Raw genomic sequence first — 16,841 nt, forward strand, 5'->3', positions numbered from 1 at the left:
TTTAAAAAGAAAGGGGATCGCTTGTTACCTGACAGAAATGGAAACCTGTCTCTGTCCTTTGTCCTCCTCTCCCTGCAGGCCACCTCAGCTCCTCGTCCATCTACCCGGTGTGTCTGGCGCCGTACCTGATCGTCACCACCTGCTCGGACGGCCGAGTGCGCTTCTGGCGCTGTGCCGTGGACATGGACCTGGGTCTGGACCCGGCCACCCCGGCCGGTAGCGTCAGCGAGGCCGAAGGCGCCTGCTCCTACCGCTGGGAGCCCTGGAGCCTCCTGAACGAGGAGGAGGACAACAACAGCGCGGTGGGCGTGCCGGGCCGGCCGGTGGCGGTCAGCTGCTCCTACACGGGCCGCCTGGCTGTGTCCTTCAAGCAGCCGTCGGCCATGCCGGGCTCGCGCGACTTCTCCATGCACGTGTCCATCTACGAGTGCGAGTCGACGGGCGGGTCTGAGTGGGTGCTGGAGCAGACCCTGCACCTGGAGGACGTGGCGCGGCCGGCCGAGGCGCTGGACCCTCGAGTGAGCGTGGACAGCAACCTGTTCGTCTACAGCAAGTCCGACCTGTTCCTGCACAAGGACAGCCCCAACATCAAGCACTTTGTCCACCTGGACTGGCTGTCCAAGGAGGACGGCTCGCACATTCTGACGGTCGGCGTGGGGTCCAGCATCCTCATGTACGGCCGCATCTCGGGCATGGTCAACGAGCAGACCAGCGGCAAGGATGGCATGGCAGTCATCGCTTTGCCCCTAGGGGGCAGCATCAAGCAGGGCGTGCGCTCGCGCTGGGTGCTGCTGCGCTCGGTGGACCTGGTGTCGTCGGTGGACGGCACGCCCTCGCTGCCCGTCTCGCTGTCGTGGGTGCGCGACGGCATCCTGGTGGTGGGCATGGACTGCGAGATGCACGTGTACGCCCAGTGGAGGCAGGACAAGAAGCCCGGCGAGTCGGAGAGCGGCAGCCTCTGCTCCGCGGAAGACATCGCTGCCGGCGTCGCTCGCCCGGCCCCTGCGCCCACCGAGGGCCGCGCGCGCTCCAAGAGCGTGTTTGAGGGCAGCGCCGGCATGGACGACATCTTCCGCGCGCCGGCCGTTCTCCAGGACGGGGGCCTGTTCGAGGCGGCGCACTCGCTCTCCCCGACGCTGCCCCAGTACCACCCGACTCAGCTGCTGGAGCTCATGGACCTGGGCAAGGTGCGGCGCGCCAAGGCCATCCTCTCGCACCTGGTCAAGTGCATCGCCGGGGAGGTGGCGGTGGTGCGGGACGTGGAGGCCGGCGAGGGGGGCGGCCGGCGGCACCTGTCGCGCACCATCAGCGTGAGCGGCAGCACGGCCAAGGACACCATCGTGGCGGGGCGCGAGGGCGCGCGCGACTACACCGAGATCAACTCCATCCCGCCGCTGCCGCTCTACGCGCTGCTCTCCGCCGACCTGGACACCTCCTACAAGGCCGGCGAGGAGGCCGGCAAGGGCGGCAAAGGTGCCCAGGAGGCTGAGGCGCAGAAGTCCGGCGAGGACCAGTACGCCGACCTCTTCCAGGTGCCCGGCGTCTCCACAGACGACTTTGTCAGCTTCGCCACGGAGAAGCCAGAGAAGAAGTCGCGCTTCATCAACCTGTCCCAGTACGGACCCACCTACTTCGGGCCCGAGCACGCCCAGGTGCTCTCCAGCCAGCTGATGCACTCCAGCCTGCCGGGCCTCACCCGCCTCGAGCAGATGTTCCTGGTGGCACTGGCCGACACCGTGGCCACCACCAGCGCTGAGGTGGGCACTGCGGACACCCAGTACACAGGTGAGTGCGTACGGCAGGTGAAGGTGTGTTGCGTGGCCGTGTTCCGTGAGCAAGCACACATGTTGTGCATGTTGTACAGGTAAACACGGCAACTTAGATGGCTGTGAGAAATACTGTGAAGAAGCTAAGGGGTATTTATTATTTTTCAATGTCTTGTTTTATGGACTATTTTACCTCTTTATTTCATTTGAAAGGATGGGCTGTACTTTGTAAATGTAAATTTCTGTTAAGCAGGATGACTGTGCAAAAGACAGTCTATCATAGCGGCTTGCTGGCTAATTGAAATAATGCACCCATATCATTCCCAAGGAGATTAAGATATTTGTCAACACAGCAGTATCAGAACAGCAGTGTGATTGAATCGTCTGCCTTTATGTGTTTGTTTGAGTAGTATGTCACCTACGTTGTCCATCTGATTTATTTAGTCTTTTACTTCAAAATCGAGATCAAACTTAAAACACAATGTTCCAGGCCCTTAAGTAAGCACTGATGGAGTTCAGGGTCATCCAATATATTTGATTATATGTGGGAGTGTGCAGTTACTGTACTGTATACATAGACTTATCCTAAATAAACTCATCATTTAACTTCATGCATAAACATTAGAGATATATTATACATGAATCTTTTGAAATGTATTGAGTATTGCACAGTCGCTGAATTGTGATAGTATTTATACGTTATCTTATCGTTATTGTGGGCGAAGTATCACAACAGTATTGATTTGTGAGTGACTTTTTCGAGACAGCGGTGGCACATTGTGCAGTTCTCACTTCTGCAGTGTTCTCTTGAGGCAGATGCACTGACTCCTTGTTAAGGTTTTGATTGAACCTGATGGCCTCATATTTCTCCTGTCGCTGTCTGACTTCCTAGTGATCATATTGATACATTAGGGGTGTCGCCCGACAGCATATTTTCACAACAGGAATAGAAACTAACCAGCCGTTAATAGAAATGTACTGTGCCAGCTTGTGTGCAGATCCATCTAATGTTACTCGCCTCATCTGGTCACTAAACGCCATGTTCCTGCTGGAGCTAATTGATCTAGAGAACGTGATAAATGTCTCAGGAAATGTCATTGCTGGCCTCTGTGTCGGTGATTGAGTTAACAATATACACAATACACAATATGTAGCAGAAAAGACTGCTTTAGCAGAGGTTTTTAAGAGCTAATTTAGCTTATTAACCTCTGTCTATTGTTTAGCCTATAGTAACAATTTATAGTAATGATAGTAAGTCAGTGGAGGCCATAAGGATTTAACGGGGCTAACCTTGTGCTAAAAAGGCTAGCTTTAGGATTTACCTGAATTTGGGAAGTAGGGATGGCATGACTACTCTAGCTTTTGGCTGGATGTTTGGCTGGGAGCTAGCGTTATGGTTGTGTTAGCCTTGTTTAATTTGCTGTGAGAGCTAGCCTACGTGCTGGGTGCTTGCCTCTGCAGGCGTCCAGTGTGGGCACTATTGTGTGTGAGAGAGAGAGAGAGAGAGAGGGTTTATGTGTAATGGGGGCACTCGTCTGGGCAGTGTGGTGTTTTAGGGGGGTGAAGGCCACGGCAGCCTGCTGGGCCTGTGTTGCGTGACGGCAGAGGAAAAATCCCCGGGGCTTCGCTCCTCACCCTGCGTCAGCCATGGCCGCCGCACACACTGGCAGAGTAGAAACAGACACAGAGCAGAACAAAACAGAACAGACTAGAGCAGAACGCTCAGTTCCGCTGGCACTTTGCCTGGGAACATGATGCAGTGATGATATTAAGCCTCACGGCTAGTGCATGCAGTACCGGGGATTCTCCTTTTAGACTGCAGTACAGACAGTGAGGAATACAACAATAAAGGCCAGTCATTGCTTGCTTTGTGATGTTATATTTCACTGTGTGTGTGTGTGTGTGTGTGTGTGTGTGGATGAAATCTACTGTAAAATGTGAACACAAATAAAGGTATTAAAATGTGTGTGTGTGTGTGTGTGTGTGTGTGTGTATGTCTGTGTGCGTGTGTGTGTATGTGTGTCTGTGTCTGTGTGTGTTTGTATGCGTGTTTGTGTTTGTGTGTGTGTGTGTGTGTCTGTGTCTGTCTGTGTTTGTATGTGTGTGTGTGTGTGTGTGTGTGTGTGTGTGTGTTCTGCACCAGGTGGTGAGGCGCTGGATGAGTGTGGTCTGCGGTACCTGTTGGCCATGAGGCTGCATACCTGCCTGTTGACCTCCCTGCCTCCACTCTATCGGATGCAGCTGCAGCACCAAGGTAGAGTACAGGCCAGCCGTGCTCACTAACACACATGCTGCACGCTTCAGTGGTGTCCGGTCCAGACTTCCATCTCTGTTTATCGTGCATCATTTGCACTTCTGCTCTCACAATAGATCTCATAAACAGCATTGATATGGTTCTGGTGGTTTTGAAGCTGGTGAGTTGGCAGTGAAACGTTTGCACGCTTGCTGTGTGCCTCTGCAGGCGTGTCCACCTGTCACTTCGCCTGGGCGTTCCACTCGGAGGCAGAGGAGGAGATGCTCAACATGATCCCGGCCATGCAGAAGGGCGACCCGCAGTGGTCCGAGCTCAGGGCCGTGGGAGTGGGCTGGTGGATCCGCAACATCAACACACTGCGCCGGATGGTGGAGAAGGTGCGACTGGACCGCCACTGACCCCTCACAGCTGTCCCCTTAATCATACCTCTCGCCCAAGCATTTGATCAGTGCCATTAGCATTTTTGTATTTACTTCACAAAATGTATATGTTTTATACATTTATACATAGATGCTGTGTATAATACACAGAAATAGGATATTCATTGTGTCTTAGCCAGCATAACTGACAAAACTGCAGTGGAGCATTAGAGGGGTGAGGCCTTTGAACATTGAAGATTGCTGGAATATGCTGTAAAGATTTCCAAACTGCAGTGCAGTGCAGGTCCTCAGATGTCTTGTCTAGAGAGAGCACAGTTATGTGCTATTCTCCACTGCGCATAATGAGTCTCACAGCAGGAAACCTCTCCCATCTCACAGCCTCTCCTCTGCACAAGGTTCACATCCATCCTTTAGTGCAGATAGGCAAGCCAAATGGCTTTTCCATTACAGTTATGAGTTATCGACGAATGTCGATTGCTTTCTTTGTCGGAATATGTGGGTGCATAGCCATATAAAGGTACCTTTATATGGCTCTATATCAAGGTACCTTTATATGGCTCTATATCAAGGTACCTTTATATGGCTCTGGGTGGGTGTTATTCACTCCTCTCTACCAGTACTTATTCCTCTGTCCATGTCATTTTGCTATTGTTCTAATAAAGGTGGGGAAAGCTGCATTCCAGAGGAACAATGATCCACTCGACGCTGCGCTATTCTATCTTGCCATGAAGAAGAAAGCCGTTCTGTGGGGGCTTTTCAGGTAAAGCCAGTGGCTATCCACTCTCGAAAATCGGATGCAGTTCAATCAGAATGTCAGCATGGGGGGGGGGGGTTAGGACGACGGACGACGGACGAGTCTCACACGCTCGTGTGTTTGCTTATGCACATCAGGTCTCAGCACGACGAGAAGATGACCCAGTTCTTCAGTCACAACTTCAGCGAGGACCGCTGGCGCAAGGCGGCCCTGAAAAACGCCTTCTCGCTGCTGGGCAAGCAGCGCTTCGAACAGTCGGCCGCCTTCTTCCTCCTCGCCGGCTCGCTTAAAGACGCCATCGAGGTGGGCCCCCCTCCACACCGCCTCCTCAGCCGTGCTCCACATACCAAATATCACTGTTTACCCCATGAGGAAAGGACACACAAATCTATTTCCACCCTTCAACAATAGAAGCCAGCGTAGGATACCTAATTCAGTCCCCTCGTGTTTTGATTATTGAATCTCCCTTAAGCACACTATCTGCATAGTAATGCTGGTGCTGAATATGTGGTGGGAAATGAGTGATGGGGCTCAGCTGTGATGTAATTGTATGGATTAGATCAGCGGTTCCCAAACTTTTCCTACCGCGTACCACTGCCTACATTCCGACTCGGCTCGCGTACCCCCACCATCCGACACATAAAACCGTAACACATTCTATAACCCCCCCCCCCCGTTGACAATATTTGTCCGTTTTCCGGTTTTAGGTGCGTGCATTTGGAAATGAAAACTAGCCTGCATAGTAGCCTAACTACATCCACATACAATATCTTATAATAGGCCTACAACAACGCCTGACAAGGATGTATTCGTTTGGACAACATTAGGCTATACAGCCTAGAAAGGCTTAGGCTACCTTTAGTTTGTTAAATGTATAGCCTAGCTTAATGTTACCTTGTTCTTGCCCATCTGAAATAACTCCTAGCTTCCCTCCTTTCTGTTTTTGTTGTTTTCAAAAACCTGTTATATCCGCGAAACTTTCCCCCCACGAACCATCTAACGCATTCAAAAGTAACGCATTCTATTAGCTATTCCAGGCGTCATGTTTAATAAGCTCCCCTTTTTTTTATGAACACATACAGAGTTTATAAATTATATCCTTTAATTTCATGTTTCCATATCATTATGACCTGATTCGAAATTATGTATTTATTCATGAATTAATTACAAAAGATTTACAATTTAAATTTTACACCTGTCCGCCATAGCCCTTTTCACCTCGCGTACCCCCTAGAAGCAGCTCGCGTACCACAGTTTGGGAATCCCTGGATTAGATTAAAGCCTCCTGTCATGGAGGAATACAGGCTGAAACAGGCTGCAGTGTAGTGCAGGGTTTAAAGGGTCGTCATGCTGAAGTTGGACAGTCCAGTCACTCAGGGGAAATGACCCCCCAGACATGCAGATACACACACACATGCACACACGCAAACAAACACACACACACACACACACACGCTATTCCACCTCCAAATGCCCACAAATAGCAAAGACGCTACAGAGAGTGGCAAGAAACATAACAAGGTGTTCCGCAACTAGACCTTGCGGCTCAGACACCCAGAAGCCTTGAGAAACACACGCAGCAGAGAGAGAGACAGGGAAACATCAGAAATATGATAATTCTGTAAACGTGACATTTAAAATTAGATCTGCTCACTCAAGTGACGTATGTAGCTTATCTTAGCTGAATGTTCAGCAGCTTCCAGTCAAAACACTAAGATAGCGTGCTCTGTGCATGGGCTGTGAAGTCAGGAGGCTGCACTGCTGATTACAAAGCTTGTGCAGCTGTCTGCTGCCAGATCCAATTCAGCTTAATTGTTCCAAATTTATTTCATCCAATCTCATTGATTAAGCATTTTTTAATTAGTTTGTTTATGTGACATCAAGGCTCTTGTCCAAGGGCATTTTGTGTTTTGGAGAGGCATTTAGAAGCAAAGTGACTAATTTAATTTCTTTCAAGAGAGAGTCAGATGGCTTTTGTAGACAGTCTTGCTTCTTGCTCTGGTGATTTTGTTCCCTCTGTTACCATCCTGACATTTATCCCACTAATCCACCCTCCACATTCCCTCTGGCTGGAGGGAGCAGCACTCTCCTCCAGTGGTAGGAGCGTCCAGGTTGAGAGAGGGCATTTCCTGGACTTGTGTTTGGGTGTAAACCCTCTCCATTTGCTAATTAGTACAGCTGCTGAAGCAGAACTGATTTGTAAAAATCTCACTCAGAGCACGGGTTTTCAACAGCCCAAACGCATGGCTGGACCCGCCTCAGTCTCCAAAAGCTACAATTTTACATGCTTGCTCACATGATGACACTCATCTCTCTCTCTCTCTCTCTCTCTCTCTCTCTCTCTCTCGCGCTCGCTCTTTGTGTGTGTGTGTGTGTGTGTATGTCTAAAGGTGTGCTTGGAGAAGATGGAGGACATCCAGCTGGCCATGATCGTGGCGCGGCTCTATGAGGCCGACTACGAGAGCTCGTCCACGTGCCAGGGCATCCTGTACGAGAAGGTGCTGGGCTGCAAGCGCGATGGCTCAGGCTTCTCCTGCAGCAAGCTCCACCCAGACCCCTTCCTGCGCAGCATCGCCTTCTGGATCATGAAGGACTACACCCGTGCCCTGGACACCCTCCTGGAACAGATCCCCAAGGAAGATGACGAGAACCCCGGTGAGGACAAATGGACAGGATAGCACAGGCTAATTCTGCGCTAGCCGACCCACCCAGAGTCTGTTTAGTTAATGGGAGGCATTAGCGTTACCTATGAAGCTATTTCTGGGCCCTCCCATTCTCACATGTTGATGAGTGACTAGCGCAGTGGTGCGCTCGGTGGAGGCGAGCCTCTTAACAGGGTGCAGTGAAGCGCGCCACGGGTGGCTCAGGAGTCCAGGGTCACTGAGCAGAGCACAACCACAAAGGAAACCACCGGGCCAATGAGGTCTCATTAAACCACTGAGCACGAGCAGCAAAACCTTTCCAACAACAAACGTGTGTGGTGACACTAGTTAATTAACAAATTATTGTACAGGACAAAGTACAAAGGATTTAATAGCTTTGTTGTACCAATATTAGTCTTATTGAGAGCCAGAACAGTCAGTTTATACCAGGGGTCTCAAACTCCCGACCCGCGGGCCAAATCCGGCCCGCGTCCGGCCCAATTCCGCCCGCGACATATATCAAAATAATAATGCAATCCGGCCCTTGAGGGTATTTTTAATTGCGACAAACAACGATACTGATTAAAATAGACGATAGATCCAAGTATGTGACAAATCTCATTTGTAGTCTACTCTCCTCCACTATTTGCTAGACATGCAGAGCTTGATTCAAACCCAAAATCGCTGCAGAAAGTTTTCAGGAAATACTTGTAGCCTATTACACGCGAGAAACACAAAGACGTGCATTTGTAATGACGCGATGCAGGCCATAGTTTTGCACAAATTGAAGCAGAAATAGGCCTACACCAAATGTTGAAAAACGTTCACGTGTGATGAAGTCTTGGGTAGGCTATATTATTCACCTATTCTGATTCTGAAGGAGAATATCCTTTTGGAGATTATGATCGACCGTCTATTGACAGTGATAGTCACGGTGCGTCTGTGAATGAAGGTGTGTCTTTGCGTGTATACGACGATGTCCACTAAGCATACCATGCTTATTTCGACCCTCTGCCAAACATAGCTCGGAGGTTGCAATGGTAATCATGATGATAGTGTCCATAATGGACGTGGTACAGACAGCAGGGCTAGTAGAAATAGGGCTCTGAAGAACTACAGTCACCCTCGATAGGAACTGATTTGACCAGGTTTATTGTAGGCCTTGTGGTTATAGGCCAGTAGTTTACTATTGATAGGCCTACATCTTACTGTAGGTGTTTTCCTGTTAATTTGTTATGTGGGTAATATGACAAAAAAGAAAGTAAACCTGCTCAAATATGTTCATCCAGCATTTACTGAAAGGTGCATAATTTGAGGTGCTTGCCATCCAGTGGCAACTTAGATGGGTAAATGTACCCCCTTCATAAACTTTTGTTTATACTCAAAGATTTTTACATTTACAGCAAGACTTTATCTCTGACCACTTTCAAACCATGGCCTTTTGAAATGTTTAAATAAAAATACAATGGTGTTGCTTTCTTAACCCTGACGCCTATTGCCAGGTTTAAAAAAGTTATAAGAGGAAAGTATTTTTATTTGGTGTGAAACACTCACATAGGCCTACCTGTTTTTATGCTTTTTTGTTTGTTTTTATAATTTGTATTAATATTTATTTTATTTATAAGCTACAAGGTTGCTAGCACAGGTGTCTAAAATAGATAAAATACTTGCACTTTCTGTTTGTAGTTTTGTGTTTGAAAATACAGTATTTGAAAAAAAACATTGCATTTTAGGAAATAGGGCTCCGTTCTTTTTTGTATTATTCTTTAACACTTATGTGGCCCTCCAATCAGATGACATTGGCGGAAGTGGCCCCCAGCTCATTTGAGTTTGAGACCCCTGGTTTATACCATGTACAGTATATTATGTTCTAGTTTAACTTTTCTGAATGTACCTTAGTGGTTGGGTCCTGCGGCCTGTTTCAGTGCTGTTTTTTGCTTTGTCCAGAGGTCATGGTGAAGTCGTGCAACCCAGTGGTCTTCAGCTTCTACAACTACCTGCGCACGCACCCGCTCATCATCCGCCGGCACTTTGCCACGCCCGAGGGCACGCTGGCGACGGTGGGCCTGACGGCGGAGAAGAGCAGCGCCGACGAGATCAACCTGATCGAGCGCAAGCTCTTCTTCACCACCGCCAACGCCCACTTCAAGGTGGGCTGCCCCGTGCTGGCGCTGGAGGTGCTCTCCAAGATCCCCAAGGTCACCAGGAAGGGCGGCGGCAGCAGCAGCAGCGGCGGCGGCTCCATGAGCAAGGGCTCTTCCATGGCCAACGTCAGCGCGGTGGAGAACGGCGGCCGCGCCGGGGACCTGGACTGGGGCACGGCGGCTCCGGCCTGGGGCTCGGGGACCTCCACGGCCGCCACAGACTCGACCGCCTTGCTGGACTGGGGTCAGCCGATGGTCAAGGCGGACGACGACGATCTGAAGCTGGACTGGGGCGGCGACAAGGGCGAGGACGGCGAAGACGAGGAGGAGGATGATGATGATGATGATGGAGGCCTGACGATGAAGAAGCCTGAGGCGGCGGCCGCGGAGGAGAAGAAGCCGAGCAGGCCCTCGGGCAAGGTGGGCAGCCTGCAGCGCGAGGACTCGGCGGGAGAGGGCGAGGTGGACGTCATCGCCGAGCAGCTCAAGTTCCGCGCATGCCTCAAGATCCTCATGACGGAGCTGCGCACGCTGGCCACCGGCTACGAAGTGGACGGCGGCAAGCTGCGCTTCCAGCTCTACAACTGGCTGGAGAAGGAGATCGAGGCCATGCACCACATCTGCAACTACAAGGCCGAGGGCCAGGAAGGGGTCAGCAGCGCCAGCAGCACCACGGCCGTGGAGAAGTGGGCCGAGGGCGGCGCCGAGGGCTCGCTGGACATGGGCGAGGACGCCGGACCCTACGAGCGCCACCAGGTGGAGCGCAGGAGGCTGCAGGCCAAGCAGCAGCACGCCGAGCGGCGCAAGGCCTGGCTTAGGAAGAACCAGGCGCTGCTGCGCATCTTCCTCAGCTACTGCAGCCTGCACGGGGCCAAGGGCGGAGGGGTCACCTCCGTCAGGATGGAGCTGCTCTTCCTGCTGCAGGAGTCCCAGCAGGTCAGGAAGGCCCACCTACATGACCATATAACTCCCTCAGACCATCTTCCACGTAGCCTGCACTGTTATAGCTAAACTGCACATGAACGCTATTGGCAGCACTGTAAAAAACAAACCTTTTTTTAAGTCACCAGATTGTTATCCATAATTTCAATGATTCAAAAAGACATGTTGCTCTTCATTTCATGTCTGTTAGCAGGTGGAATCCCGTACACAATTCTATACATTCTGTACATTGTGGCAGTATATCCGTGATGAACATCCATGATGTTGCAATTAAATATGTGTGTGTTCTCACATTTGACTCGCGCAGGAGACCACGGTGAAGCAGCTGCAGTCTCCTCTCCCGCTGCCCACCACACTGCCCCTGCTGTCGGCCAGCATCGCCCCCACCAAGACGGTCATCTCCAACCCCGTGCTGCACCTCAACAACCACATCCACGACATCCTCTACACCATCGTCCAGATGGAGGCTCCGCCACACCCCGACACCATTGATGACCGGGTAAGGCCACGCTCTGAGGCTTCTCCTCTCCCCCTCTCCCTCTTTGACCTCTAAAGGTCGTAATGGCTAATGTTCTAAACTACTCCAATAACTCCAATCTAAAAGCTTCACTTTTACCTTACTGTACCTCTTTTCCAACTCCAGCCATTGCTGGATGGCATTGCTTGTTAGACTGTGTGAGTTTGTGTGTGTCTGTATGTGTGTCTGCATCTGTGTGTGTGTGTGTGTGTGTGTGAGGGCGAGGTTAGTCTGTCAGCAGATGAGTAATGGCGCTGATTGTGTGTGTGTGTCTCAGGTGAATATGCTGCATACACTGGCTGCCTCTCTCTCTGCGTGCATCTATCAGGCCCTGTGTGACAGCCACAGCTACAGGTACTCACCTAGCCGCTTGCCAGCCCACTTGCTGACTCGGGTCTTTATAGAATGCCTGGAATATGTCATGAAATCTGCCATGTTAATTCCATAACAGCATGTCATTAGCAAGGTTTTAGCGAGCTGTGTTAGCAGCATGATGCTAAATGCTACTTCATTTGATCTAACAAGATAAACTGTTCAGTCATGTTCTGTCAGATTTGACTGAAAACACATTTATCAGCACTGAAACCTTCCCACTCAAGTTGTCCTGTGGTGTGGTTTCCATAGCAGCCAGACAGAGGCCAATCAGTTCACAGGGATGGTGTACCAGGGCCTGCTGCTTAGCGAGCGCCGACGTCTTCGCACTGAGAGCATCGAGGAACACGCCACGCCCACCTCTGCCCCTGCACAGTGGCCAGGTAAGCCCCAGGGGATTTGTGTGGAAGGCAATACGGTTTGAACTGTTTGTCATAAATGTTAAATGTGAGGACATGACGGCTCCTTTTTGTATTGTTTTTTTTTTCCCTTCTGTTTTTAAAACCTAAACTATGAGATAATGCTGTTGAGGCTGAAGCTGAACAAAAGCTTTGTGCCAGGAATTTATTTTCAAAAACCCAGAACCACTTTCCCTTCTATTAGCACTCAAAAGCAGGCTAATAATCTCATCCCTCGCTCCTGTTTTATTACCACAATAATCGGACCTCATGAAAGGCCACTATCAGCCTCTACCACTATGTAGCTTCACCCACAGTTACATGTGTGTGTGTTTGTGTGTGTGTGTGTGTGTGTGTGTGTGTGTGTGTGTGTGTGTGTGTGTGTGTGTGTGTGTGTGTGTGTGTGTGTGTGTGTGTGTGTGTGTGCGTGTGTGTGAGCCTGTCTGAGTGCGAGTGTCTGTCAGCACGGCCGCTAATGAAAGGAGTGCAAACACGCGTGTGTAATTAGAGCTCTTGTTTTGCGCTGTTTGCCCACCATGCCGCGAGGCCCAAAGCCTGGCACAGGCAGATGGCGCTCGGTAATGGGCACTTGGCTGCCTTCGCTAGGCGAATACGAGGAGAGTTTGTGTCACGCAAAGGTGGGCAGGGCCTTCTGCACACACCCACGCAGGACGAGCAGTAGGATTCCGCTGGGTTGGAGCGAGGGGTCAGGAGCAGATGGACAGGGGTGGGAGTCACAGAGGAACACTCCGTACACGCCTAGCAGAACACGCCACCAGCAGGAAGTAGCATAGCTGGCACTAGCGCAGTATGAGACATAATGATATACTGTGTGCAAGACAATAGATATATATAGACAAGAAATATAGACAGATTGCTAAATGTAGTTTAGCAAAAAATACTTTCCCCCCCTGTGCCGTCCACTGCTTTTGACATCAGAAATGATGTTAACTAGAGTGCTGAAAAGGAGAGGGTCTTGATACTAACCCATCATTCACTCCTGAGTTTGATTGCAAGGCACCACCAGAAGTAATTGTACAAAAGAATATGATTATAGCCAAATCTGTTCAGGCACAGAGGGCAAGTACATTTGTCCTTTCGGAATATGTTCAAATAACGGCCCTGAAGATTTTATTGTAATAGTCGTATAATTCATAGGACACAGGATTGTTTAGGGCTCATGAACAACTTATATTCTTGTGTGTGTGTGTGTGTGTGTGTGTGTGTGTGTGTGTGTGTGTGTGTGTGTGTGTGTGTGTCCAACAGGCGTGTCGTCCCTCATCAGCCTGGTGGTGTCTGCCCAGGGCGAGGAGCAGCCGCGTCTGAATGTGATGCTGTGTGAGGCGGTGGTGGCCGTCTACCTCAGCCTGCTCATCCATGGCCTGGGCACCCACTCGAGCAACGAGCTCTTCCGGCTGGCCGCACACCCCCTCAACAACCGCATGTGGGCCGCCATCTTCGGTGGCGGGGCCAAGGTCATCATCAAGCCCAAGAGGACCTCTGAGAGCCCAGGTAGGGAAGCTCCCATATTTACACACTCCCACAAGACATCCACATGTACTACTACTACTTACTACACACACAGTTCCACACACACACACACACACACACACACACACACACACACACACACACCGCATTCTTACAGTATGCTTCGTCAGCTGATCTGACATGACTGGTCAACAGATGGCCATGGACAGGAGTGTGCTGCTCTTGAGATCCTCTTGGTGTGTTAGCGTACATGGAGCGTCATGTCCGTGTGTCCGGGTGGTTGACCTGAGCTTGTACGAGACACACTGTGTGCTCTGTAGCTCTGGAGGGAGCCTGAGTGAAGGTCACCCAGTGCCAGTGGCTCAGAGTGCCCTCTGCCCCCCCCCCCCCCCCCACCCCCCCATGCAGCTGTCTTTGAGGAAGTCCCCTCAGAGGGCAGTGCCCCAGGTCCGGCCCCGGCCCCGCCGGCCGGCTGTGAGTACGAGACACAGATGTTCCGCTCTCCTCTCCCCCCTCCAGTTCAGTTCAGCTCAGTTCAGGTCCTGATGAAGCGCAGGGGAGACAGCAGGACCACAGGAGCTGTGCCGCAGGACCTGGAGGGGGGACAGGGAGACTGGACACTGGGTTTGCAGTGTGGTTTGCTGTGGTGCTGGGGTCTGTAGAAGGAAAATCATGTATTCCAAATTGGGTGCAGGTGCAGGACATGAGAAAAGGTGAACCAAGTGAGATGCATTTACATGATGATGTAATTGATGCATCCAGAATTTCACTGAATTGGACCTTAGGGGGCAAAGAGGTTTAAAAGCACAAAACTAAAGGCATTGCTCAGCAGAAAGCAAGTGTGCACACATTCACTAGTGGGGTTTTCAGTGCATTTGCACTCCCGGGGTGCACGTCTTCACTCTCATACAACAGGATTTCTTTTTCGAGGAAAATGCTGTGCATTGTAGTTCATTGTCCTCCGTGTGTGTGTGTGTGTGTGTGTGTGTGTGTGTGTGTGTGTGTGTGTGTGTGTGTGTGTGTGTGTGTGTGTGTGTGTGTGTGTGTGTGTGTGTGTGTGTGTGTGTGTGTGTGTGTGTGTGTGTGTGTGTGTGTGTGTGTGTGTGTGTGTGTGTGTGTGTGTGTGTGTGTGTGTGTGTGTGTGTGTGTGTGTGTGTGTGTGTGTGTGTGTGCGTGCGTGCCTGCATGCCCTATCTCTATGTGCGAGTGCTGTGTGTACTCATTGTTTACTCATTTGTCAATCATGCAGCTGGTAAGGTTAATGTGGAGTTCGAGGTCAAAGGGGAGCTACTGCGCTCGGACAGTAAATCAGGTATCTCACTCTCCCTCTGTCTCTCTCTCTCTCTCTGTCTCTCTCTCTCTCTCTCTCTCTCTCTCTGTCTCTCTCTCTCTCTCTCTCTCTCTCTCTCTCTCTCTCACTCTCATTCCCCTGTCATATCTTATCTCCAGCCCCCCCTGTGTTTGTGCTAGATGTGACTGTAGCCAAAAGAGATCCGAGTAGATAGATACACACTCTCTCCCCTACGAGTAGTTGAAATGAGATACGCCATCCATTGCACGTGACACTGTTTCAGTGCGGCTCTCCGCAAAGGAGCCATTGATCACTTCCATGGGCCCCTGGCCGCTGGACTGGCCATTAGGCTGCGCCTCTGTTCTCTTACCTGCCTGGGCAGACGAATGGAGTAGTCAGCGGAGTAATCATCGCTTGTCATGTGTAATGGAAGGCTGTAATTAGCCTGTGCTGTGTTCATTCAGGGACAAGGTCAGCTTAATCTGTCAATGCAGGGGATAGTGTCCCCGGCCCAGTGTGTGAAGGAGGAATATTGTGTATCTAATGACCATCGGTCAGTCTTCAGCCTCTCCTCATGGAGGTTTACAGGTTGGCGTTGATGTATCAGGCTTCCACTGTCAAAGGCCTAGTCTGCACTTCTTTTATCTTCAGTGAATCAGCTGTGCTCTCTAAAACACCAGTTAATAGATTAGAAAAAGCTTTTGTCCCACATGCATATTCTGCGCAGCCATTGTTTGGAAAATGGCTGGCTTTCAGTTGGCATTTAGCAGTAGCATTTTCTTGTTTGAAAACTCCAGCAGATTCAAAGGGGTGCCGGTGGCCTTTTTTGAGCCATTTTCTTGGCTTGGCTTTTTTAAGATTCTGTGCAGATGCTTAAATGTCAGAGTCCCTCATAGCCAACCTCATGTCATTAATAAACTGGCCAGCAGTAGTGCATAGAGTCCAGACACCACTGGTCAAGTGAGGCGAGGGAAACTGGAACAGAAAACAAAACGCACTAATCAGTCATTCCTGATTAGACCAGTAGATTCAGCCTATCCGTCAGTGAAGTCCCTCTCTACACAGCTGTGTCTGGGCATCTCTGGTCATATCTGTGTCCAAACCCCCCCTCACCTCCTCACTTCCCCACCTCCTCTGCTCCCTGGGCTAGTAGCGCTGGTGGCCTGGATATCTCCTGAGGTGTCCAGACAGTGGCTTTTCACCCTGTTCCCCCAGCCAGCCACCTGACGGAGGAACGCCTCTGACTGTTATGGCCCAGGCTCTGTGACAGAACTGCCCTCTCTCCCCCACCCTGTCTAATCTCACTGAGTAGTCTCTCCTGTCACCAAGCGCACGTAGATGAGGCCTTCCTGTCTGCACACGTAGACACCATAAAACAACCTCCATATCGAGAGAGAGGGGCTCTGCATCCAGCCACAGAGGATCAGTAGTATCTGACAAAAGTGCTGCCACTTTTCTACATTTCTACATGTTAGTACAGTGCATGCCCTGTACATATCATTACAAAAGTTTAGCAAAACACTTGATCATGATCTCATTGCTATGATGAGCGGAACAAATCCATCAGAAATTGTTAATATTGACCTTTTGAAACTGCTTCATGCTTCAAATAGAGATTCTGCTAATCAAAACATTCAGACTTACATAATTAGCTATATGACTAATAATTACTAATAATTAGATACACTAATTAATTATGTTGGCACACAGTCTGATACTATTCACGAGTTGTAGAAGCTTTTGTGAATCACCACCTAATAATAATCTCCTGCTGTAGTTGTTTTTGTTGTAGTTGTGTAAACTGTGGTGCTTTATCCCCCTATATTATCTTTTAAGCTGTGTTTGTTTGTCTTGTTTTTGATATGTTGGCTGTGATTTTATTTCTGAGTC

The 16,841-nt window shown here is 50.2% G+C and overlaps 1 protein-coding gene across 4 annotated transcripts in view; it reads left to right on the forward strand.

Annotated features, from left to right (window-relative positions):
* The window catches only part of dmxl2 (Dmx-like 2), a 47,591-nt gene that overhangs the window by 17,395 nt on the left and 13,355 nt on the right, over positions 1 to 16,841 (forward strand). For all 4 annotated transcript variants that reach the window (XM_076287809.1, XM_076287811.1, XM_076287810.1 and 1 more), the window contains exons 18-28: positions 79 to 1,785; positions 3,910 to 4,020; positions 4,228 to 4,397; positions 5,063 to 5,160; positions 5,292 to 5,457; positions 7,545 to 7,809; positions 9,744 to 10,876; positions 11,190 to 11,381; positions 11,677 to 11,753; positions 12,024 to 12,154; positions 13,436 to 13,681. In XM_076287809.1, the coding sequence (XP_076143924.1) occupies positions 79 to 1,785; positions 3,910 to 4,020; positions 4,228 to 4,397; positions 5,063 to 5,160; positions 5,292 to 5,457; positions 7,545 to 7,809; positions 9,744 to 10,876; positions 11,190 to 11,381; positions 11,677 to 11,753; positions 12,024 to 12,154; positions 13,436 to 13,681 (4,296 nt within the window). The remainder of the gene's footprint in view (positions 1 to 78; positions 1,786 to 3,909; positions 4,021 to 4,227; positions 4,398 to 5,062; positions 5,161 to 5,291; positions 5,458 to 7,544; positions 7,810 to 9,743; positions 10,877 to 11,189; positions 11,382 to 11,676; positions 11,754 to 12,023; positions 12,155 to 13,435; positions 13,682 to 16,841) is intronic.

The sequence above is a fragment of the Alosa pseudoharengus genome, unplaced genomic scaffold, assembly GCF_046254945.1.
Source record: "Alosa pseudoharengus isolate Yale_2024_CS ecotype anadromous, Long Island Sound unplaced genomic scaffold, YU_APseudo_1.1 YU_APseudo_1.1_scf_16, whole genome shotgun sequence".
NCBI classification, from domain to species: Eukaryota; Metazoa; Chordata; class Actinopteri; order Clupeiformes; family Clupeidae; genus Alosa; species Alosa pseudoharengus.